At 49.4% G+C, this 24,604-nt stretch overlaps 1 protein-coding gene and 1 long non-coding RNA gene across 2 annotated transcripts in view; one reads left to right on the top strand and one right to left on the bottom strand.

Annotated features, from left to right (window-relative positions):
* Positions 1-24,604, top strand: part of LOC310673564 — a 349,698-nt gene that overhangs the window by 68,494 nt on the left and 256,600 nt on the right. The gene's annotated exons all lie outside the window — the stretch shown is intronic.
* Positions 7,090-15,183, bottom strand: TLX3 (T cell leukemia homeobox 3; the record flags this gene model as incomplete). Its single annotated transcript, XM_083432011.1, has 3 exons — positions 7,090-7,377; positions 12,774-13,017; positions 14,742-15,183. The coding sequence occupies 3 exons, from the start codon at positions 15,181-15,183 to the stop codon at positions 7,167-7,169; spliced, it is 897 nt and encodes a 298-aa protein (XP_083288137.1). The 3' UTR covers positions 7,090-7,166.

Below are 24,604 nucleotides of genomic sequence, written 5' to 3'. Positions count from 1 at the left end.
CTCTCAAGGAAGAAATAAGCATAGCAAGGGAGGGAAGAGGACAAGAAAGAGGGGGCCTGACTGCATGGGTGCAGCCAGGGGGCAGGGAGGGGCAGCTGCCCCCTCCTATTAAATAAAAATCAATTAAAAAATACATAGCAAACTGAAGTTCTGCCCCTTCCCATGACAAAAGCCCTGCCCCCCCCCAACAAAAATCCTGGCTACGCCTATGCCTGACTGAGAATCAGAGCAGAAGGTTAAAGGGTTGCAGAATAGGTTTCTGATAGGATGCAGAAAGAGAGTTTAATATTTTTTTCCTCGTTCTTTGGGGTTCCTGGTCTTGACGGTGGAGGGACCTCTTCAGCAACAAAAGGGATGAGGAGCGGCAGGGAGAGTCCTCAAGAAAGTTCTTGACTGGAGAGAGAGAGAGAGATCTTGGGTATCAAGATTCCTAGCTAGCAAGGTGGAAAACATCACCTCTTCTGCAATGGATGGATGCTGCCCACTGAGAAGAGTTCGTCTAAAACATTTGCAAAATGGCTTCAATATTCAATATATATTCATTCCGTCTGTCTCTGTCTGTCTGTCTATCTTACTCTGGTGTCTAGGTGACACGGGGGGGGGGGGGAGAGAGATTAACATATCTCAGGATCACTACCCCTCCACACCTACAGAAATTAAATTGCCAGCAAATATAATGAAAATGATGTACAGATGGTATTTGACTCCTGTAAAATTAGCAAAGATATATCATAACTGTGACAATCTATGTTGGAAATGTAAAGAAAAGGAAGGAACCTTTTATCATATGTGGTGGACCTGTCCCAAGGTGAAAGATTTCTGGGAAAAGATTTATAATGAATTGAAAAAAATGTTAAAATATACATTTATAAAGAAACCAGAGTACAGGTGGTACCTCGCAAGACGAATGCCTCGCAAGACGAAAGAGTTTCTTGTTTTTTGAGTTGCTTCACAAGACAAATTTCCCTATGGGCTTGCTTTGCAAGACAAAAACGTCTTGCGCCTTTTTCTTAAAACCATCAATGCATTCCTATGGGAAACTGTGCTTCGCAAGACGAAAAATTCACAAGACAAAAAAACTCGCAGAACGAATTAATTTCGTCTTGCGAGGCACCACGGTATAACAGCTTGGAATAACAGGTTTGGAATTCCCCAGGAAAATTTGAAGGGGAAAAAAAAAGAAATTAAATTGTCAACGGATTGCTTCTCCATGCAAGACAGGTGAATAGAGGCGAATGAGAAGCTTCTCTTTCCTCCTCCACAGGCAAAAAGAAGAGGAAGGAGAAAAGGTGTGTGGAAATTTAAGTAAAAGAAACATGCTGTCACTGCATCGCACCTCCTCTTTTGCTTACCCAACACCCCAGAGGGTGAGGCAGCTCAAGTCTGGCAGTCGAGAGTTGACATGCAAGCCAGCCTCAAGTCCATCCCCATCTGCAGAAAGAAGACCACAGCTGCGGGCGGCTGTGAGGGCTTCCCTTGCTGCAAGGACCAGGGGAAGGTGAAGCCCTGAGGTCTAGCCAGCTCCTTGACAGGCTAGTTTTCTAAGTGAGGGGAGAAAGACTTTCTGTTGCTCCTCAGGCAATGGTGTTTCCACCTGCATTGCTCCACCTCACTTTTCCCAGATTATGACTTTGAGAACAGCAGCAGCAGCTGGGAAGAGAGGAATTCAGATAGATAGATAGATAGATAGATAGATAGATAGATAGATATAGATATAGATATAGATATAGATATAGATATATTAATAGTTTTATAGGTTGTGCATCTTTGTTTCTCATTTTTGATCCTTTTACATGGTTCTGTGTGTTTTGTAGTATTTTATGCATTGTGATTTTCTTCTACTTTTATTGATTATATTGGTAATTCTTTATTGTGGTTGAACTGTTTAATTACTATTTGCTGATGCTTAGTTTTGCTGTCTCCTATTAGATTCTGATGGGTTGTTGAATGTTACTTTGTTTGACATAAGTTGTTTGTTTTAAAGTTATTTTGACTTTTATGTTGGATCAGATTGCTACTATTAATGTGTGATGTTTTATTATGTTTTTATGTCCTCGAAGCCACCCTGCCAAATGGGCAGGGTATAAATGAAAGAGTTGTTGTTGTTATTATTATTAGTATTATTAGTATTATTATTATATTATGAGAGCTATCCCTGGCTCCCCATTTGGAGAAGAATCCATTCAGTGACCTGCAGCCGAAAAAGATAAGAGCTAATCTTGTCTCCATCCTTTCCCCGCCTATCCCTATTTTACTGCTGAATACTACTACAGTACTAATGATAATGAGGGACACGGGTGGCGCTGTGGGTTAAAGCCTCAGTGCCTAGGGCTTGCCGATCGGAAGGTCGGCGGTTCGAATCCCCGTGGCGGGGTGCGCTCCCGCTGTTCGGTCCCAGCGCCTGCCAACCTAGCAGTTCGAAAGCACTCCCGGGTGCAAGTAGATAAATAGGGACCGCTTACTAGCGGGAAGGTAAACGGCGTTTCCATGTGCGGCTCTGGCTCGCCAGAGCAGCGATGTCACGCTGGCCACGTGACCCGGAAGTGTCTTCAGACAGCGCTGGCCCTTGGCCTCTTGAGTGAGATGGGCGCACAACCCTAGAGTCTGTCAAGACTGGCCCATAGGGGCAGGGGTACCTTTACCTTTTACTAATGATAATAATATTAATTGTGGTTTAAGGAGGCAGCAATAGGAAAATGTACGCCACCCACCTTAGGTCAGGTGTGGCCCAGTTGTGCATCACAGCCACCAGATCCATAGCTGTGAACTTTCCCCCTTTTTAAAGAGAAATTCCCTTATTCCAAATAGGATTCCTCGCAAGGAAAGGGAAAAGTTGTCTTTTCAGAAGACTTTTGGGAAAAGATTCGTAATGAATTGAAAAAAATGTTGAAATATACATTTATAAAGAAACCAGAGGCCTTTCTTCTTGGAATAACAGGTTTGGAATTGCCCAAGAAAGATGTAAAATCATTTTTGTATGCCACAACTGCTGCTCGTATTTTGTTAACTAAAAAGTGGAAAACCAAAGAATTACCAACAATAGAAGAATGGCAGATGAAGATGATGGATTCTTCGGAGCTAGCCGACCTAACCGGAAAAGTCCGCAACCAGAAGGAGGAGGAGTGGGATAAATTTAATGATTATCTAGTTAAATTTGTTAAGTTAAATTAATTGAAAATAGCTTGCAGATACTTAATTGGCTTAGGATTTTATTTATGTTAAGTGATGAATTAATATGTTTAATTCCATAAGGTGAAGATTTAAGGATGTTAATGTTTAAGTTAAGTTTCGTAAGAATTGGGATTTGGAAAACTGTTAAAAGGACATGCAATGAAATTCAACCAAGGGGAAGCGAGGAAGTCACTTAACAAAGTTAATAAGTGTAATTTTCAATAAGGCTATGATTTATGTTTGTTTGTCTTGTATGTTTGTTTGTTTATAATCTTGTGAAAACCAATAAAAAATTGGGGAGGGGGAGGAAAGGGAAAAGTTGACAGCTATGGCCAGATCTGAGCAACCTTCAGTTGCCCAGATCTTGCTGAAGTCCCTCAGCCCCATTTAGCATGGTCAAGAGTGATGGGAACTGTGTCTGAGCAGCATTCGGCCACAAAAAGTTTCCCCAGCCCTGCAAGTCAGCTTCAGACAACCCATGAGAGCTCTTGTGCCTGTAATAATCGCCCAGAAGAGGATTTCCCGGCAAGTAGCAGCAGGAGCTGTGCCTCCTGGCATTCCTTCTTCAAAGTACAGGAGCTGAGCCCCATCTTGCATCGCACCTGCTTCTGTGCCCCTGCCTGATGAGGGACCGGCTTTCACATTCAGAAACCCCAAAGTGGATCACTAAACAGAGTCCACTGCTCTGATGAGGAGCCTGGGGACTCAGCTAGGTAAAGGTAAAGGGACCCCTGACCATTAGGTCCAGTCGTGACCGACTCTGGGGTTGCGGCGCGCATCTCGCTTTACTGGCCGAGGGAGCCGGCGTACAGCTTCCGGGTCATGTGGCCAGCATGACTAAACCGCTTCTGGCTAACCAGAGCAGCACACGGAAACGCCGTTTACTTTCCTGCTGGAGTGGTACCTATTTATCTACTTGTACTTTGAGGGGCTTTCGAACTGCTAGGTTGGCAGGAGCAGGGACCGAGCAACGGGAGCTCACCCCATTGCGGGGATTTGAACCGCTGACCTTCTGATCGGCAAAGTCCTAGGCTCTGTGGTTTAACCCACAGCGCCACCCGCACCCCGGGGACTCAGCTACACAGCTGCAAATGTAACGTTTTAAGTGCATTATGCAAATGTGACACAAGATGGCGATGGTGAGTGAATGGCAAAGTCAATATAGGTATACGTTTTTTAAATGAACATTTTCACAGCCTTCTTTGTATGTGTCTAGATTCCACCTGGAGCTCTTCCAATGTTGTGGGTTTCTGCAGCTCTCAGATCCTGGGAGGAAGAAGACAAGCTCTTGCATAAAGCTTAGGGATTTGAGATCTCTAGCTCTCTCTAACACACACGCACGCACCTCTAGGGGAGGAGACCAGCTAGGTGGAAGACCACCTGCTCTGCAGCTAGAAGGCCTGCCCAGGTTCAGTATCCATCAACAATGTCAATCAACATCTGATGACCTCCTTCTACCGGTCCACAATAGAAAGTGTCCTTTCATATTGCATCACAGTGTGGTACGCTGGTTTGACATCATCTGATAGGAAGTGCCTACAGAGGGTGGTGAATACAGCACAAGATATTATGGGCTGTCTGTGAATCCACGGGATGAAATAGCGGAAGAACGTTGCCTCAGGAGAGTGAGGGAAATTCCTCAGGGATGATTCACACCCTGGCCGGCACTTTCTTGATCTCCTGCCCTCTGGCAGAAGATATAGAAGCATGATTAGTTGCACCAACAGGGTAAAGAACAGCTTCTATCCATGGGCTGTTAGGCTGCTGAATGAATAGATAGCAACAGGGCAACTGACTTTTGGGTTTGGTGGGTGTGCGTCAGTAAACGAGGGGAATTAAGACTAAGAGAGCTGAGTGGGGTGTGCTCGTGTAATCTCACTGTATACAAGTTGTACAAGTGACAATCAAGTATTTCAAATTCAAAAATTCAAATCTTCAGCTAAAAGGACCAGCAGGTGATGATGGAGGTAGATGATTCTCCGGCTGCAGACGCTGAAGGGGAAGGGTCAGCTCCGCGGGAGAAAACACTGAGCCCCTTAGCAGTGGTGTAGCCTGGGGGGTGCAGGGGGGCCAGCCGCACCGGGCGCAACATCAGGGGCGCTCGCTCGCACTCGCAGCTCTCTGCCCCTACCTGGCTCACTCACTCTCTCTCACTGCAGTGCTGGTTGTGCGAATCCAATCAGAGCCGGTCGCCGCCCACTGTGGAGGGGAGGGTGCCAGGCGTGTGGTGCGGTGCAGAGAGAGCGCGAGGGACTATCTGGGGGAGGGACAGTGCAGCGGGGGGGGGGCGCAAATTACTTGCCTTGCCCCGGGTTAGGGGGCGCAAATTACTTGCCTTGCCCCGGGTGCTGACAATCCACGCTACGCCACTGCCCCTTAGTCCACTTTAGCCGATCAAAATCCAGGTTTCAGGCTCCCTTAATCACAGCTCAAACCAGAACCATTTTTAAAGAAAACGTTTATTTACACCTTTCAGCAAGTACAAAGTATTATACACGGTCTGGATCAACCTCCGCTCTTCCTTCGTAGTTTTATTATGAAACATAAGGCGCTTTCTCTCCACTTCAGTCGCGGGCAAAGGGCATCGGCTGCGCAATGGGGTTTTGGGGGGGAAACATGGGGAGGGAGGCTGCTTTCTTTTCTTTTTTTGCTCCCCCCCTCCCACCACCCCCAACCCCGCTCCAACCAGCCTCGCTCCGTCTTCGTATCCTGCCAGAAAGGGGAGGCTGGGGCGGAAAATAATCATAATAAAGGCAACCGAAAGTCTGCGTGGCGTGAAAGGGGAGCCCTTATTACCGTGGCGAATAAATTACGGGTGGCGTTAGCTTCGCTCGGGAGACAGCTGGGGGCGGGCGGCTTCTCAGCTTAACAGGGTTCCTTAAGATAATGGATTTATTTTCCTTTGCTAAGTGGTTTTCGGGGTGGGAGGGCCGGCCTTCCAAGGTAAGAGCCGGAGGAAGGAGGAAAGCGCGCCCCCTATTATATTCTCCTTTCTCGAGCCAACCGAAAATATTTGTTCCGCTTTCCATAGAAATATCAAAGTCCTCTCTCTGCGTATTAACAGTGCTCGGCATCTCGAGGCATAAATAAATTAAATTATTCACATTTTCTTTTTACAGACACACACAGAAATGACCCCCTTTCCTTCTCTCCGCCCCCGCACCTTCTCCTGTCTCCGGGGCACCGCTGGGAGACTCCCGGTCCCTGTCCGGGCTGTTTTGCCTCGACGGCCACCATTAACCAACCATTAGGAACTGGGAGGCCTGGGCAACGGAAGGCCCCCGGCAAGACCTTTCCCAGAAAGACGGCATCCCCTCCCTCCCACCATCGACACTTGCGGGTGAGTAGGGAAGCGGGGAGGCAATGCGGGAAGGGGCGCCCTGGTTTTCCTGGCGCAGTAGCCAAGAGTTTCTCGCTCACTCGCTCACTCACTCACACACACACCGAGGCAAAGTTCTTGTTTGTTTTGTTGTTCGTTCGTTTGCTTGCTTGCCCTTGGAAAATTCAGATATATGGTGGGGCTCTTGCCTTTCGCCGGGGGAGGCGAGATCTGCGGTCTTCTCTCTCCCTTCTGGGCCGCCGAGAGAGGCTTGGGGAAACTTCCAAGGCTGGAAGGAGCGTTGAACCGGCAAGAACCATCCAAGTAGTTCTTGCTTGGTGGCGGCGGCGGTGGGCAGGGTGGAGGGGTAGGAATATGGCTGGCGAGAGCATTCCTCATACAATAATCCATGCAGTCCCCTCCAGGGATACGGAGGGCCTCCGCGAGGGTCCATCGCCAGCGGCGGCAGCAACAGTGGTGTCAGAAGTGGGATCACCCCTCCCCGCGGCCAGCGCGCACTCGCGTCCTCGGACCGCGTCCTGGGTCCTTTTCGCGGTTGTGTTTTTTGGTCGGAGCACCTTCTTTGCTGAGTTTCGGCCTTCGGTTCATGCAGGGAGAGGTGGAGGAGGGTGTCTGCCTTTCCGAGGCCCGCCCGCCGGCCCGGGCCAAGATCCTTTTACACCAGGGAGGTGACGGGCGGGATCTTGGAGCCTTCCTCTTCCCAGGGCTGGAGGTTCTGCAGCGCGAAGAGCGAGGAGTTGTGCAGGCAGAGCGGGTCGGGCTGGATGGAGTCGTTCAGGGACTTCTGGAAGGCGTCGTGTTGGAGCTGCAGCATCAGCCGGCTGGCCTGTTGCCTCTCGGCTTCCCTCTCCTCCGCCGTCTGTCTCCTAAAGAGGAAAAAAGGCACAGCTCAGAAGGTCCCCTCGCTACGTAGCCGACGACGCCCAAGCAAAGCCCGCGCTCGCCTTCCGTGGCCGTCGAGGGGAAACCCAGTGGCGTAGCCGGCATGGGGGGGGGGGGCGGCCGCACCGGGCCCAACATCTGGGGGTTAGGGTTAGGAGGCGCAAATCCACGGGTTAGGGGGCGCAAATTACTTGCCTTGCCCCGGGTGCTGACAACCCACGCTACGCCACTGGGGAAACCGAAGGTTCCCTGCGCCACCGGCTGCCCGCTTCCTTCCAGCCCAAACGAAATACTTTTCCTTCTCTCTCTCTCTCTCTCTCTCTCTCTCTTTGGACAGCGCAAATTCCACCCGGGCTCACTCAGAAGGCCGCCCTCCCACCGAGTTCACAGAAAGACGGGCAGAGAGGATTTGCAGCCTGGAGAGAGGGCCCCAGGTTTACACAGAAGGGGTTAAGTTTGCTCAACTCCCCCGGTCGAGCAGCGCGACTCAGGCCTCCTCGGAAGAAAAAAGGGGTTCGGTGGAGCTTTACTCCCAAGCGGGTGCCCAGTGGCAGCCCTTTTGGCTCGCCGGAACAGTTTCCACGGGCTCCGAATTAACAGGGTCCTTTTATTCGTTTAAATAATAACTCTGCCTTCCGCGAGGGGGATGCGGCTTTCAAGGAGCGCAGCTTGCTCAGATGGGGCTCAGATGGCGGCCGCCCCATCCCACCACGTCGAGGACTTTCAGTTCCCCCATCCTGGGCGCCCCGAGCGACAGGCGCGTCAAGGAATCGCCCCCGGCTGTTTTAACCGGATCGTGGCACAGACACCGCCTCCTCCCTTTTCCGCCCCTCCAAAGAAGCAGAAAAGTGCCTCTTTTTCCGCGATTTATTTCAACTGCTATTGCTTCGCACCTGCCGCCCACAAATCAAGTTTCTGGCGCGAGAAAGCCAGGAGGAACGTTCAGTAAACACGAGAGCTGCACATCCTAACGTTTCCCAAACTGGACGGCCCCCAAAAAATCCCTTCTCTACGCTCTCCAAAGCAGAGCAATACCACCCCTAAAAGAGGCGACCCCCCATCCCATTCCTCCCTCCCTCCCGCAAAGTAAGCCAGCAAACGTAGACCCGCGCGCAAACCTGGGCGTCCCCATAATTTAAGTGGGGCAGGAAAGGCCCGCTTTGTACGAGAATTTATCAGAGGAATTCAAGGATGAAAGGGCGGGGTAGGACTGCAGGAGAGAAACTGAGGCATGGAGGTCAGGCCTGGGCGAGCCATGAACCCGTTAATCCGAAGGATTTCGTTTCTAGGCAGATTCAGCGCCCGATCCGCAGCCCGTGGATTTGAGATTCCTTGACCTCAACTAGCGCAGGCGTTAGCCTTGGTTTCCCGCACCCGTAACTTTCAGTCTCGCTTGTCCCTTCCAACAAGAAAGCGCGACGAAAAGGAAACCGCGATATGATGCGCCCGAGATGGAGACGCGGCGCGTCTACACGGGCGCGCGGACTTGCTCCGCTCTCCAAAAGCGATCTCTCCTGAATTTGGGCCAAATTTGGAGGCGCTCCCAGAGGTCACCAGCCGGGGAAGCCAGTTGGAAATAGCCTGCCCAATTTTAACCCCAAAAGGCGCAAATTCTCCTTGAAACGTCCGCGGATGGGGCATCTCGGCGCCAAACGCCTTTCTTCGTTGGCCAAAGTCCTGGCGCTTTTCAGCGCCGCGGTGAAGCCTCCTTGGAACTCACCGCCGTTTGGGAAAGTAGGAACGGGTCGACTAGGTGAGGCCCGGAATCCCTGAACCACTTTGACTCCTGTGGCCGCTCAAAAACCGGAGTCGAAGAGGCACCGGGATGGAAAAACCCCTTCCTCCTGCAACTGCGCTCTGCGCAGCTAGGCCAGTTTCCCCGGAAATCCGAGCCGCGGATTTCTACGCGGGGCGACTTCCTCGCGAGTAAGCCTCCTTCTTGCCCCGCAATCGCCACCTGCATTCAACAAGGGTTTTCGCCTTCCAACGCATTTCCCCAGGAATCCCTCCGGATCCTGGTATTTTTTTAAACTGCGAGGCACCGATCCAGCGACCGAGGCCTCTTCTTTGAGCCGCGGACAGCGGCGATCGCGGCCTCTACCGCTGCTGGTCAGTTCTTGAAACGCTAGTTGCATTTCCCTGGGAGAGGATCGGAATCGTCGTCATCGATTGCGGGGGCGGGGAACAGAAATAAACCCTGAGTTTACGAAAAGAGGCGCATGATTTCTGACCGAGCCGCGGGGGACCGGGGAGAGCCGTGAATGACCGGCTGAATCCGGCAGGAGCCCCTCAAGTCATCTGGGGCGAGACTGGGGGAAATGGAACAGTGCTTTGATTTTTTCAAATGTGGAAAACAACCCTTTGCAATAACGGGAGGGGGGTTCCTCTCCCCTTTCCAAACAATTTCCAGCTACAAAACCTCCCTCACGCCCCCCCTCACGTCTCCCCCTCCCAATGCCCAAATTTAAAACCAAAAAATAAAATAAAATTTAAACGTATTTCGCATTTTTCAGACCGAAAGGCTTCCTTTTCAAAAGCTGAATTAAAAGGCTTTTGTTTTGGCTGGCGGATATTTGTTTTTAGAGAGACTGGAGGGGAAAGGTAGGAGCCTCTTTTTATTTATCAGTCCATCTATTCCAACCCATTTTCCCAGGAACTTTGCTCGCTCGTTTTGGTGCCCAAGCGACGCGAAACGGCCTCCGGACCTGCCTTTGCGCTGCTACAAATGAACAGGCGTAGTGCGGACTCTGAATCAGCGCTGCATAAAATGTCCAAAAGCATTTCAGTGATGATTGTAGGCGGTCGAGGTTTTTGTTTTATTTTATTCTGGGTTTGTTTTTAGGCGCAGGGTGAGGAATGCGGGGAGGAATTCAGGGCCGAATCTCTGATGTCGCCCAACCTCCGACTGTTAAGGTCGCAAACGAAGGAGCCCGGAAGCTATTATGCGCTGAGATGCCCAAAGTGGATCCCTATTGGGGGATTTTTCACCCTACAAATGAGACAGCGGCCCAGACCTGGGGAAAGGCGAGCTTAAGAAGAAATAGAAACCTTGTGCGTTGGACCCTGTCCAACAGATTTCCAGAGGAAACAGAATCGGTTGTTCCTCTTGTAATGTTTCCCGTTTGTGACCCGGGATTTAGATCTCTTAATCCAAATGATGATAATATTTCATGTTATTTTCTTTTTTTCCTTTTTGGATTAATCTGTTTTTTATTGTAGTCTATGCTGAAAGGTTTCAATAAAAAATGATTTTAAAAAGAATAGCTAATAAATTTAATATTGTTATTGTTGTTTTTATAGCGTAGCATTCCCGTTATCGTGCCGTTAACACAAATACAGTAATTATATCGGCATTTTTGTCCGAGGGCCCAGGCGCTCGTTGCAACAGCAAAGCGAGTCCATTTCCATTAATCGGATGTCCTACAGCAAAGGAGGACGAGGCGTAGTCAGCGTCGCTAATACAAAGAAAGCTTTGCAAGGAACAGCGGCCTTGGAGCGGTTTGCAGCCTCAAACGAGAGTGGAAAGCGTCGAGCAAATCTCCCAGGAGAGGAGATCCGACCTCCAAAGGCCGGAGCCTTTTGCGCCCTGCTTACTCGGAAAAGCAAAAACTGCTACGGAAGTCGACAGAGTTTACTTCCGAGTAGGGTGTTGCCATTCAAAAGACACACACACAAAAATATATAGGCATATATATGTGTGTCCAGTAGCTCTCAAGAACGCTTGAAGAGCAAATCAAGGCGTCAAAACTTTGGGGAAATAAAAGGGTGGGTATATTTTTTTACTGCGCTCCGAGCTCATTTGACTGCGCTCCGAACTCAGCCTTGCGCGTTGGTGTAAAGAGTAAATGGACGGTGGCGGAGTGGAGGATTTTGAATGCAGTCCTGCGCCACTGGGACAGCTGTTTCGGGGTGTTGCGAGGGTGTATTTCATTTTCCACTACGAGGGTCACAGGACAGGTGATTCCAAAAGCATCTTTGAACTCCGAGATTCTTTAGGACAAGAAGAATCAGGGAAGGGGGTCTGAATTGGGACCACGGAGCATGGGAAGGTAGTTAACCCTTTCCCCCAACTCCATTTTCCCATTGACCCCCTACCAAGGCGATGGGCCCTGGAAACTCTTTTCTCGGTGCCTCTGCGCGCCTGGAAGCCAAATAAATCAGAAGCGCCTGGCTGGATCAGTCCCGCATTTTACCTCCAGCAGCGATCATCCGGGCAGCACAAGCCAGAGGATAAAAGCGACAGCCCTTCTTCCTCTCACGTCTCAGTAGACGCCCGGGTTTCAGAGATGCACTGCCTCCGAACCTGGAAGTTCTGCTTAGTTTCCATAGCAAAAGGCAAGGAATGTGGTGGGGGGGCTGTTAGACTCCAACTCCCATCAGCTCCAGCCAGGTAGCCCATGGTCAGGGATGATGGGAGTCCAGGAACAACTGGAAGATCTCAAGCTCCCCATTGCTGGCACAGACAGGCCTTTTGTCCATGAAACAATCTCTAATCCTTTTTGAAATGCGTGTAAACCCGTGTCCGTCCTCCCCTGACTATTAATTCCGCGAAGAAGCCACAATGTTGTACGGATCTCTTTGCAGATTCACCTTTACTGTGAGAGCGAATTCCTCTTTATTAACTCCCGAATCCGCGCTATATTATTATTATTATTATTATTATTATTATTATTATTATTATTTTATTATTATTGCCTCGTACTGTGGTCGTCTTCCTTAATTTCTACCAAAACAAACAACAACTCCAGAGATACACCGTGATGCATTTATCGTGAACAGAATGTGGGCAGTGAGCAACTGGTTTGTTTTTGCCTGTCATTACCTAGATCCTACCTTCCAAACCAGTGGGCCTGAGGTCGCTGGATGGGTGGAGACGTCTAGAACGGGCTCCATGTGTGCATGCTCCGCTTTTCAGGATCGCGCGTTTAGGATGCCGGCGGAAGGAGGGCAAACTCCTCCTTTTCAGGGAGAGAGAGAGTCGGGTAGAGGCGGATGGGCCCAAAATAGCACGAGATGCCTGTGGAAGGACTTTGGGATTTGGCTTGGGCTCTGTAGCACGAGAAAGGGTGTTTCATAACCAGGGTGTGGGGAGAAAAGATTATCACCCGCTCCCCGAATAAATTACGGCTCTATTTAATTTCGCTTCTGCCACTCTGTCCAGTAAACTAGAAGTCACACGCCGCTAGAATTAGAGCGCCGCGCTCTTCCTCCTCGGTCGCTGTCCATTTCAGCACCATTTCTTTCACCAACTCCATTTGTGGCGACAGAGAAAGGTGTCAGGGCGAAGGGCAGGCCCCTATCCCTAGGTATCCTGCTCCCTCCCCATTTACTCCTTCAGCCCCACCCCACCCCACAGCCATCCACTGACCCACCGACTCACCGCCACTTGGTTCTGCGGTTCTGGAACCAGGTCTTGACTTGCGCGTCGGTCATCTTGAGCGACTTGGCGAGCGCCGCCCTCTCGGCCGAGGCCAGGTACTTCTGTCGGTGGAAGCGCTTCTCCAGCTCGCAGATCTGCACCCGGGAGAAGGACGTGCGCGGCTTCTTGCGCTTGGGCGGGGTGCGGTTCTGGTAAGGGTGCCCGATCCGCCGCGTCACCGTGAAAGGAGTGAGCGCCGCCGCCGCTAGGACAGAAGACGCGGCAGGGTGAGAGAGACGCGCAAAGGAACGGGGGGGCAGAGAGAGAAACAGACGGGAGCCCTGCCCCAAACAGGCTAAGGGGCCCCAGGGCAGCACAGGGAGGGAGGGAGCAGAGGGGCGTCATTTCTCTTCCCTCTATAAGCCAACAGTGCTTTGATGGCCGATAAACTCCGCTTCGGAAGCATCTTAGCAGGCCTCGGGAGTTGGACACTTAGACGTGGTAAGAGAAAGCAGCGCAGGAGAGCGCCTTGAGGCGCCCATTCAAGTGCGCTTAACATGGATTAGTTTAGTTCTCTTAGTGCTGGGTGACATTCCTCCCCAGTAACTAGGCGGGTGGCAAAAGTGGCTTGTCCCGCCCATGACCACCCACCCCCATTTAGTTCGTACTTATGGGTGACGTGGGGATTCAAGCCCTCCCTAGAGACACTTTGTGAAAGGGAATCGAAGTTATTCTGGACCCATTAATTTGGAATCACAGAGAAGGCGGGCGCGCAAGTTAAGGTATGTGGTGTAGAGGCAAAAAAAAAAAGAACATCTCACCCACCCAAAACAGGGATGGGCTAAGAGAGAAGAGAGAAAGAGAGATGGATGGATGGAGGCGAAGCTGTTAAGCAATAGTGGAAATAAGAGTTTTCGTTTTCGGGAACTGGCCAAATTGAGTACATTCCTGGCTAGGAAATATACTCACCAAGCCAGCAAGTGACGATGATAATAATCACATTTAATATAGTGCCTCTCGAAGTTTAAAGGGTTATCACATTCATTTTCTCTGCCTGCTTATTCTAAGATTTGCTGACGGGCGCCTCAACTAAAGCCCCCCTCTCTCCACAAATAAATGCCTTCACCCTGAAGTGAAACAGCACCACATTCATAAGGGGAGGGGGCTAATTTGCAAGGGGATTTTCTAACCATGCCCATCTCCCCGTTTCCTCGTCCTTCATCTAATCCGCGTTGGATTCGAAGATATTTAAATTACCACCCTAGCTTTCTCATTTAGTTTTTAGCTGCTTGTTCTCCGCCTCCAGCCCCCTCTCTTACATTCTGTAATCAGATTAGGCACGGCGATTCCCTCGCCTTCCCCTCTCTCCTTGTACACTGCGATTTAAACAAATCAGCCCCACAAAACCATGAATTAGAATCGAGGCTTTGAATTCTGAGCGCGGGGGGTCGGTTCAGATTAGTGGCGCGGGGACAGCTTTCCAGGCCGTCACTATTTACGGTGATTTTTAAAGAAAAGAAAAGAAAAGCCCTAGGAAACAAACATAAAAAGGGAATAAGTAGAATGTTTGCGTCTCAGTCCTGGCCGCCGAATACTGAAACCACAATTTGGTACCACAAACTGATCAACCGCCTCCCTCACTTAGACACACAAACACATTCCACATCAGCAAAAGGGGAATATTTATCTCTCCCTACACAACGCACAAAACTGAATTGCATTGGGTTTGTTTTTTTTAAAAGGAGATTTCTTTCCCCCTGTTGAAGATGCATGATATTGAGGATGAGTACCTGTGTGCGCAATGTATGTATGTATATTCACATACATCAGTATAATTTTTAGAAGCGCGGACGCTTTGGAACCACGCTGCCAAAGGAACTTGCGGGCTGAAGTTTGCCCTCGTTCTCTCTTCTCTCTCTTTCTCCCGGGGTCGTGCCTCTGAGACAGCCCCCTCCCTCCCGCTCGCATCCCAACCCCCCCTCCGCTTACCTGTGAATCTGTCCTTGACGAACCGCCTGCTGCTTTCCATCCAGGGGAAGTTGAGGCTGCCAAGGCTGGGTACAGCTGGCATGGCTGGTATGGCACTAGAAATGGGAGGTGGCACTGCCCCAGGGATGGGTCTATGAGCTGGCACCCTGATCACGCCAGATGGAGCCAAGCTGAGATTCACACTGTAAGATCCAGAGTCCTCGAAGGGCGCCCCGATGCCAGGGAAGGCGCCTGGGAGAGAAGGGTACGGGGCGCCCGTCCGGCTGCCCACGGGGCTGCCCAGGTAATTCGCGCTGCCGCCGCCGCCTCCGCCGCCGACGTCTGATCCTCGCGGGGCGGGTTGGGAAGGGGTCTCCTGGTCGGAACTGTTTAAAATCTGATCAATCCCGAAGCTGATGGGTTCGTGTTGGTGCGGGGTCTGCGTGTTCGTTGGCTGATCCATCCTTGGTGAATTAGAAATATTGGCTCAAACGAAAGGAGAAGGGGTAAAAAAAAAAAACCTTAAAAAAAACACACAGAACAACAACAACAACACCGTAAGAATTCCCCTATAAAAACGCTCCCCTTCCTTATTTCACAGTAGATCCATGTAAGGTCCTCTTGGTTTGTATGGATGTCACACTGAAACTTTGCCAAGACTGGTCCAGCTCGCCAGGCTCTCTGTCATCTTTTTTTGAACCAAACCTGGAGTTCCTGCTTCTAATTTCTCTCCCGCAGCTGCCATTGGCCACCCCAAACAAGCCTCTCTCCTCCCATTGGCTCCCGGGTTTCAATAAAGGCCTAATTCATTGGAATAGGAGCTTAGGGACTGTTCCGTGGTGACATCATTTTAACAAACGAACAATAGGTCAAATTTATTAGCTAAGATAATGCGGGGCGGATATTGCAATGAGCATCTGCGAGGGTTGCCTTTCGAAATTAGCGATATGAAATTGAACAAACCTGAGCAATTGCTGGGGGGGGGGGCTCCCCTCCTCCACTCCCCCTCCCCTTCCCACCCTTTGGAATCATTAACAAATATGCTAGTTGAACAGAATTCCAGGCTGGCCGTTGCCGAGGCTGCTCCGTCCCTCCTCGGTGGATTAATTTGGGATCGATGCCCCTCTCTGCTATGTTTTGCTTTGTTTGCAAAAGGGAGGAAGGCGCGGGCTGACCGCAACTGGGCCGAATCCCCACTCCGCGCCCCGTCTTAAGGGGTTGGGGATATGCTTTTGTTTTTAAACGCAAATAAAGGGAAACCATTCTGGTTTGGGAAGTCCAGAGTTATCCCCCTCTTTCCTTCCCCCCCCCATTTAGTTTGGGGAACCCAAAGCCTACAGACCTCCCCCCTACGAAGATTTACTGGGAAATAAGTCTCATTGGACCCGGTGGGACTTCACGGCCGAGTCCAAAAATGCCTAAGGACAGTCAGCCAGGGGTATTTAGACAGGGCAATTCTCCCTCTGATTAAGGATGGAGGTGGGTTTTCTGGAAAACAACCCCAGGCCAATGAAGAGGCGAGCATTTTGGTAAAATTCACGTATCCAGAGGTATTTAACAGCGCGCTCAATGGCGTGTTTATTTGGCGGGTGGGGTTTTAAAATAAAATAATAAAATAGAATATGTCAGATTGCAGCAATCCATAACAAATGTTCGACCCAGAAGCTGGGGTAGGGCGAAGGAACTCAACCCTCTCCCAATTTCTGCAAGTGGGAAAAGAGAATCGCCAAGTGCTTTTCTCTGGAGGAGGAAAGGCGCTCAGATTTGCCCAGATTCAAATCTGTTCTGCGGTATGTGCATGTAAAATATGTCAGAAACGAATGTGGCCTTTCTTCGGCTCGATGCCTTTTAGATCTGTGGAAATACAGCGCATCGTTCTTCGTGGGCTGGTGGAGTTTCCCCAGTGTTTTATTTTTCTCAGTCTCCGTTTCTTTCCACCTCATGGCAATAAATTGTTCGCCTCCCTCTTGGATGAGCCTGGCCGGTGTTTGCACGGCGCAGCCTCCGTCGCCGAGAGGGAGCCTCGGAAGAAGGGATTCCGTTTTGGATTAATTCCTGTCAGCGAAACTTATTGCCCCGCCGTCTGGTTCTGTGAGTTTGGAGACGCTCCCTAACGTCCAAATTGGACTAAAAGCGTTAAAAATTAAATAACGTTCAAATGCATTTACTTAGTTTCCCCTTTATAAAGGGAAATGAAAACAGGGAATAGAATTTTCCTTTTAATAGAATGTAATAGTATTTGATCAGCACCTGTTAGGGCTGATTTCGTGATTTCAGAAAGCGGTGACAAGGAGGGAGTATATTAGTTTTTAAAGCTTAGGATTCAATTACCGCAACACACTGAATAATTTAAATGGCAACAGTAAATGCAAAGAGACCAGCGGAGTTTTATTGGGCTTATTGCGCGGAAAGGCGACCGCGAAACAGGAGGCCCCGCGCGCTTCCCTCCGTCCTCCGCAAAACCAAGTCCCTTGCCTTCCTTCTGAGAAAGACGGACCAGCCTCCTCTCGAGGAGACTTCGAAACAGAAGGCGACTGCTGTCTCCTTCGGACCCTTGTCTCTTCCTAGTAAAGATTTTATATGTCTCTCTGCGTGTGCACGCACACATATATCTGCGCGCTCTCGCTCTCTTTTTTCGTGCCACAGAATTTATTTTCCCACACCCAATTTTCCATATTTTCCCTGGTGTATTCGCGTCCAGACATGGACCCAGGTATATATATATATGATATGGAACCTAATTCATTATACAGTATGTACATCATATATGTAACATAATAATATAAACACACACCTTATAATATCTAGAATAACATTTAATAAACGGAAGTCTGCGTTTTGGGATTGAAATGGAGGAGGATGTCTGCATTTGGAAGTGGCCAAAGGGTGGAGCACCTTTTGGGTTCCCGGCCTTCTTGGGGACTGATCCACACAGCCTGCCAGGCTGAGGCTCCGATGGCTGAGTCTGTTCCACTGAAATTAAGAGCAATTGTTTCCGATTCCACACCGGCGTCACCCCAGGACACCCGCTGTCGGTGGTTAGCAGAATGAAGCGTGGCACCTGGCGCCTCGACCCTTGTTTGCTCGCAAGGAAATCTTATGTCTGTTTGTCTCTGTGTGTTTCAACTGTACAGAGCGTGCTCAGGGTCTTAACTCCAAACGGATCTAACCCTCTGTTCTTAAATTCAAGCGAGGGGAGAGAATAGTGGACAGCTCTGATCTCCGCCAAGGAAGATCTAAACCCTGCCATCGCGCACGGGCGCATTTTTCGCGGCTCCTCAGTAAAGCCAGGTTAGGAACCTGCGCCACAATCCTAGGAGGGGGTTCGGCCCCTCCAAGGCATTTTGCTCTTAAACCTCTCTATTAAGAGATAATCCTCAAAGGAGGGAAGCGCGAGGTGTCCCCAAGGGTTGGAACTTTTACGCACGCGAGACCGGCGTTTCCTTTTATATCCGGTTTTACTCCTATTTAAATGGCACTAAAATAGGGGCCAGTTCAACCCACGGTGGTTTGCGGGCTAGGAACCTAGCGATTAAAAATAATAATCCTGAAAACTTTCCCAAGCGGATGGAAAATTCTTATATTCACCGTTAAGGAAACGAGAACAACAAAAGCCTCGCTGATCCAATCTTAGCTACCCGGCAGAGGAAAATGGAAAGTGAAAAAAAGGGGGACTTTATTTCCAAAGGAACAGAGGAGGAACGCATCCGTTTAGCCGCGTCTTTGACATTAGCTGCGGGACTCTGACAGCCTTTTCAGATTTGCATGGGCGTTAAATGAAAGGGCGGGCCGAAGGCAGATCAGGTGAACTGAAGCCAGGGGAGGGATCCAGACGAGGCGCTAAGTCCAAGTCTCGCTACGCCCCTTTTTCAAAAGAGCAATCTAATGGATGTTAAAGACATCCGATTGCCTATGGAGTGTTTAAGAGGAATAATTAAAAAGCCAACAGACTCGCAATCCATTCCCCCACCCCCACCCCGCGCCACTCTTTCTCAAGAAACAGGGAAATAGACAGCTAGCACAGAGGAAAGCATATACTTATAAATATATATATATATAAGCTCCTTGTGAAAATGACCTAACGTAATTTCGAGGCCGCTTGCCTGACGTGGAGAGCGCCTCTCAGTTCAGGCGCCGCTCTTTTCCAGGCGGACGTTTTTAAGAAGCTGCCCAGATGGAATGTGAAGGATATTCCTTTCACTGATAATCCGATTAAGGGAAGGGGAAGAGGACCCACCGTCTCAGGCACAGCCAGCTCATTCCCCAGACGCCTGGCTGCTCTTTCGGAGATGCTTCTACCTTCGTGGCAAACAGAACAGGACCGCGTGAAGGAGGAGGAGATCGGCGCGAACGAAGGAACTAAAAATGCGGAGGTGGTTACAAATCAAAGGAAAAATGTACCCCTGTTTCAGGTCTATTTTTCGCCTCGCTTTCGTATTTATACGCCCTTGCAGTTGTTGCGAATAACCTGTTGACCTCTTCACGAGTGGATCGGCTTGGGCTCTTAAGTTTGAGCCGGAGCTCCGCGTGCGCTCTCAGGAGCGCGAGTGGGGCTCCCAGGCAGGCTAAAAAGCTCCCCACGCCTCATTCACTTCCACGGCCGAGCCCTCGCCCCCTCTCGACTGGGGTGATCCAGCTCGTATATCCTTCGTCCGTATCCTTCGTATTTCCGTGGTCATTTTCTTTCATTCATATGCATGTTCTGTGCTTGATAACTTGTAGAACAAACAGAGACAGAAGCACACGGTTTATTCCAAGGTGCGTATTAAAACACACATGCAAAGGGAACAGATAATATTTACCATTTAATGTAGACACATATGCTTTACTAAGCAATCCTATGCATATCTCCTCGGAAGTAAGGCCCGCTGATTTTCAGTGAGGTTCGCTTCCGGGAACGTGGATTGCAGTTTCAATGTATGCTGTGTGCGCGCGCGGCTATAGACAATATGTGTGTGACATAGAATTGATCAATGATTTTAGTTTTAATGTTATAACTGCTGCTCCTAGGGGGCCCAAGTCCCTTCGTCGTCGTCCCCCATAAAATATTTGAGGGGGCCGCTCCCCTAAAAAGTTGATAGGCTTTGCCAATCAAATGGTCCGCGCGTGCCACATCTTGTGATCGATTATGCGGGGCAGGGCTTACGTGCCCCCCCCATATTTTATTCATGTTGGCACCCCTGCTGCTGCTACGCACTCAGCATGCGTGGGGCGTTACAAAACAAAAGGTCTCTGCCAGGAGCAGCTTACAATCTAAAAGTGATGCGCGACGGAATGGGAGCAGCCAGAGGGCCGGAAACTTGGAAGCTGGGCAGATTCCCTAGACAGGCGCAGACAGACCGAAAGTTTTGGACACACACCTCTTGCTAGAAACCGGCTTCGCCAGCAGCTGGCTGGGCCAGGTCCCGTCCCCCCCCCCCCTCACTGCCTCTCCGGCTACCCCCGGGCAGGCCTTCCTTCACCCGCCTTGGGGTGGGGTGGGGGGGCCGGGAAGCTGCTGCCGCCGCCGTTACCGCCGCTGCCGTCTGGGAGGCTGAGCTAATTGGATTCTCTCCGCTCGCTCTCGCGGCGTGTCTAAGCGGCCTGATCATTAGTTTGAGTTTCCTATAGAGCGGAGCTAATTGGATTTACAGGATACCAGCAAGCTGCTCTGCCAGCTTCCCGAGGAAGAAGGAGGCGCCGAGTCCCAGCTCCGGCGAGGGGCGAAAGACCCCTCCAGGAGGAGAGGCGCCCCCCGAGGCGAGCTTTTTTTTTTTGCGCAGCAGAAAGCACCCTCCTCTTTTTGGGGAGCCTCTGCGAGCCGGGATCCTGACTTTTGCAAGAGAGGGGCGGGGGCGACACACACACACACACACACACACTGGCGCGCAGGCACAGCAATAAATAAAGCGACACCGGTCCTGAATCAGGGCAGTCTTTGTTAGAGGAAATTGCAGCTTGATCTGCATAATGGAAGTTCTGGGTGCCCAGGGCTATCTCTTTATTGCGTGTGTGTCTGCTGTTATCAATTTTGCGAACGATTTCACAGGGAGCCTGGCAGACTCCAGCTAGAATAATATGCAAAGATTAGCTTTGAATAATGAATGATGTGCTTTTAAACCAATTCCAAAGTGTCTCTGATAGTACAATATGAAAAGGGGTGGTAAGTAATAGTGGGTTTTAAAAGGCGCTAGTATGTTTTTATTACTATATTTAAAAAAAAAGATATCTATATTATTTTGGCAAAATGGATAATATATCACGGAGTCTTTGATAATCATATAAACAATACATTTTTCTTTGGAAGATCTCTCTCTCTCTCTCTCTCGGCTTTACCCAGTTGTGTAGGGCTGGGCTACTTTATTAAATATTAACTCTTTTTTAATATTAGCTTTTAAGTTTAATATGTTGACGTTCTGTACTTTTTACTTTAATTATATTTTATAATTAATAACTTAGGACCGGTGGTATTCTTAAACGCGACTTTATATTTGCACTCTTCCACCCCCGCCACGTCATAAAAAAAAAAGCAACAAGGACAACAAAAAAAAAACTTGTGAATTAATTTCCAGGGCGAGCTTTTAAAGGGTCACATCCTGTAAATAAATGTTTTCTGTTCACGATCAGGTGAGTTTATTACCGGAGATGCCGTTTTATATCTCAATATAAATGTTTCAGAATATTTTATGGAGAGGCCCTGTAATATATCGTAGCCCATGCAGAAAACACGCATGTAAAATACCTAATTCTACAAACGGTATTCGGGTTTTTACTAGCCTACGAAAGCCAGTGAAAACGTTCAATTAATTCGTTAAATTGCAGGCGATTTATGCATCACCGTATTCATATTTCATAGTGTTATTTAATTCATTTTAGTTACTCGGTTAAAAAAAAAAAAAACATGAGCTTGTTATAATTCATTCATTTCGGAAAATCCATGCATTTTCAGCTAGTTCTTCTATTTGCGAAGTTTCCCACTTGGTATCCTTTCCAAAAACGAGAAAGGTGAAAGTGTTGCTAATCGTTTGAAGTGTGTACAGGGGATGGAGAAAAAGAAAGAAATGTTATTCTAATAAATGTAAGAAAATTCAGTTTAAGTTTTTTAGGATGAGTGGTGTTGCTGTTTTTTTAAGCATCAGGAATGAAAGGGGTGTGTGAGAGCTGAAAAGACAGGCCTCGCCCTTTTGAGACGATGCTGCTGCCAAGGGTGCGGCTACCTTACGCATTGGAGAACCTTCAGACCCAGACCGAAATGAATACTGTTAAATATCCCATTTATTCACTGTTTGCAGCAGTTTGGCGACGCCCAGCAAGAGTTAAGGGAATTGGTCCTTGTACAGGATTCCTTCAAGGGATGTGCTGGATCATCCGGATCATGCCCACACACACCCTGCCCCCGCTGACCGATTTCAACCCCTAAAGATGGGAAGGATCTGAATACAGGGCAGAATACTTTGGCATCAACACCCAGCACCTTGCAGGCCAGGCAAGGGCGCGGAGACAGCAAGGCCGAGGCGCTCGCTCTCTCTCTCTCTCTCTCTCTCTCTCTCTCTCACACACACACACACACACACACAGAGAGAGAGAGAGAGAGAGAGAGAGAGAGAGAGAGATTCGTCGGAGCCAACCCACAGGAGGAGAAAGAGAAAGCTGAGATGCAGGCGGAGCGGGAAAGGTCCCAGTCGCTTGGCGACGTTTCCTTCTGGCTAGCGGGCTTCTCCAAGGCCTCCGGCTCCATCGCCACTTCTTTGGCTTCGGCGAAATTTGGCCTGTCTGGGGGTTGAGTTGCTGGAGGAGCAGCCGCAGGAGAGAAGGAGAGCCGGGCGACGAATCTCCCCTGCCCAACCGAGCTGTGCTCCTTGGAGGGACACGTGCCGGCGTAAAAGCGAACGAAGGAGGCTGCTCCGCGTTTTGACGCTTACTTAGTGGAAGCGGCTAGAATTCCCCGACTCTGGGTCCCACTCTGTGCTATACACGTAAAGCAGGATCATACCACTTTAAATGGCCATTCCCGCCACCCCCCCGCCCCCGAGAATCCTGGGAAGTGTAGTTTGATATGGGTTATTATGGGACCCACCTACTCCCCTCACAGAACTACAGTTCCCAGAGTTCCCTCGAAAAGGCGTGGGTGGTTGTTACACAGCTCTGTAAATTGTTAGGGGTCTCATCAATTCCCAGGACCCTTAAACAAACTACATCTCCCAGGATTCTCTGGGGGGGGAGCCATGACTGCTTAAAGGTAAAGGGACCCCTGGCCATTAGGTCCAGTCGTGGCCGACTCTGGGGTTGCGGCGCTCATCTCGCTTTATTAGCCGAAGGAGCCGGTGTACAGCTTCCGGGTCATGTGGCCAGCATGACTAAGCCACTTCTGGCGAACCAGAGCAGCGCACAGAAACGCCATTTACCTTCCTGCCAGAGCGGTACCTATTTATCTACTTGCACTTTGACGTGCTTTTGAACTGCTAGGTTGGCAGGAGCAGGGACAGAGCAATGGGAGCTCACCCCATCGTGGGGATTTGTGGGGATTCGAACCACCGACCTTCTGGTTGGCAAGTCCTAGGCTCCATGGTTTAACCCACAGTATAAGTCACATGGGAATGCATCAAAGAGGTGTTTAAACACACACATTCCTGCCGCTCTTTCCAATGCCACCTCCTTCTTCCCTCTAATCAATCTGGGAATTCTTAATATTTTGAAATAGGCAAGCCAGTAACTTGCCTGTTCTCATTTCCATCTAGCAGGCTTCTTAACAGCGCATTCCAGGTTAGGCTACCAATTCTGAGGATCTGGATTTGCTCCTGGGGGAAGGAAACAGAAGCAGGCAATGAGGAAGGGCAGAGGGAATCCTATCCATTGTATTCACTGTTGTTGTTTCCAGGAAAGTGCATGTGTAGGTATGCAACCTAAAAACAAACCAACAAATACAGTGGTGCCTTGCAAGACGAAAAGAATCCGTTCCGCGAGTCTTTTTGTCTTGCGGTTTTTTCGTCTTGCGAAGCAAGCCCATTGGCGGATTAGCGCTATTGACAATTTAAGGGCTAAAAACGGCTTTTTAAGGCTTAAGGGATTAGCGGTTATGCTGCTAAAATGCTTTTAGCAGCTTAGCGCTTCAGAAAAGGGGGTTTTGGAGCGGGGAAAAAATTCAAAATTTTTCGTCAATTTTCGTCTTGCAAAGCAAGCCCATAGGGAAATTCGTCTTGTGAAGCGCCTCTGCAAACGGAAAACCCTTTCTTCTTGCGGCTTTTCCATCTTGCGAGGCATTCGTCTTGCGGGGCACTACTCTATTGAGGCCTGCAGAATCTCCCCACTCCCACCAAAGACATGGGATAGAAATGGCTTCGTTTCGTGCCATCATATGGAACTATATTTAAAAATAAGCACCACCACCACCACATCCTACATGTCACAAGACAACGTGGACTGAATTGCTGAGGCCTCTCCCCTGGAGAGAGCAGCAAGGAGAAGGATAAAGTATACATTGCCATGAGCTTTGTCAAGTAGAACAAACAAGGGCCACAGCAAATCAACAACAAAGGTCTGGTTTGGACAATTACCTGTGCAGTAACAACCTTGTATAGTGTGTAAACAGGCCCAACCCTTTACTCTCTCCATCACACAATGTGCTATATGATGCAGCCATCTCTTCTTTTGTGGAGCAAAAATTGTACCAGTGGAGAGCCTGTGCAACTGGGCACCCAGGTAATATAGAGCGGTCCAAGTGTCCCTATTTTCCAGGGATTGTCCCAGATTTACAGAAGCCATCCTAGTTTTGGATTTGATCCTAGAATGGCCTGCTTTTCCTTAGGACATCCCTATTTTCATTGGAGAAATGTTGGAGGGTATGAAATTATGCGATCCTTGAGCCAAGGAGATAAGTAACTATACAACCTTTAGAAGACATCTTA

Source organism: Podarcis tiliguerta (genome assembly GCF_965153285.1).
Source record: "Podarcis tiliguerta genome assembly, chromosome: 3".
NCBI classification, from domain to species: Eukaryota; Metazoa; Chordata; class Lepidosauria; order Squamata; family Lacertidae; genus Podarcis; species Podarcis tiliguerta.
The sequence above is the reverse complement of the archived record's forward strand: the minus strand, read 5'-3'. Positions and strand labels throughout refer to the sequence as shown.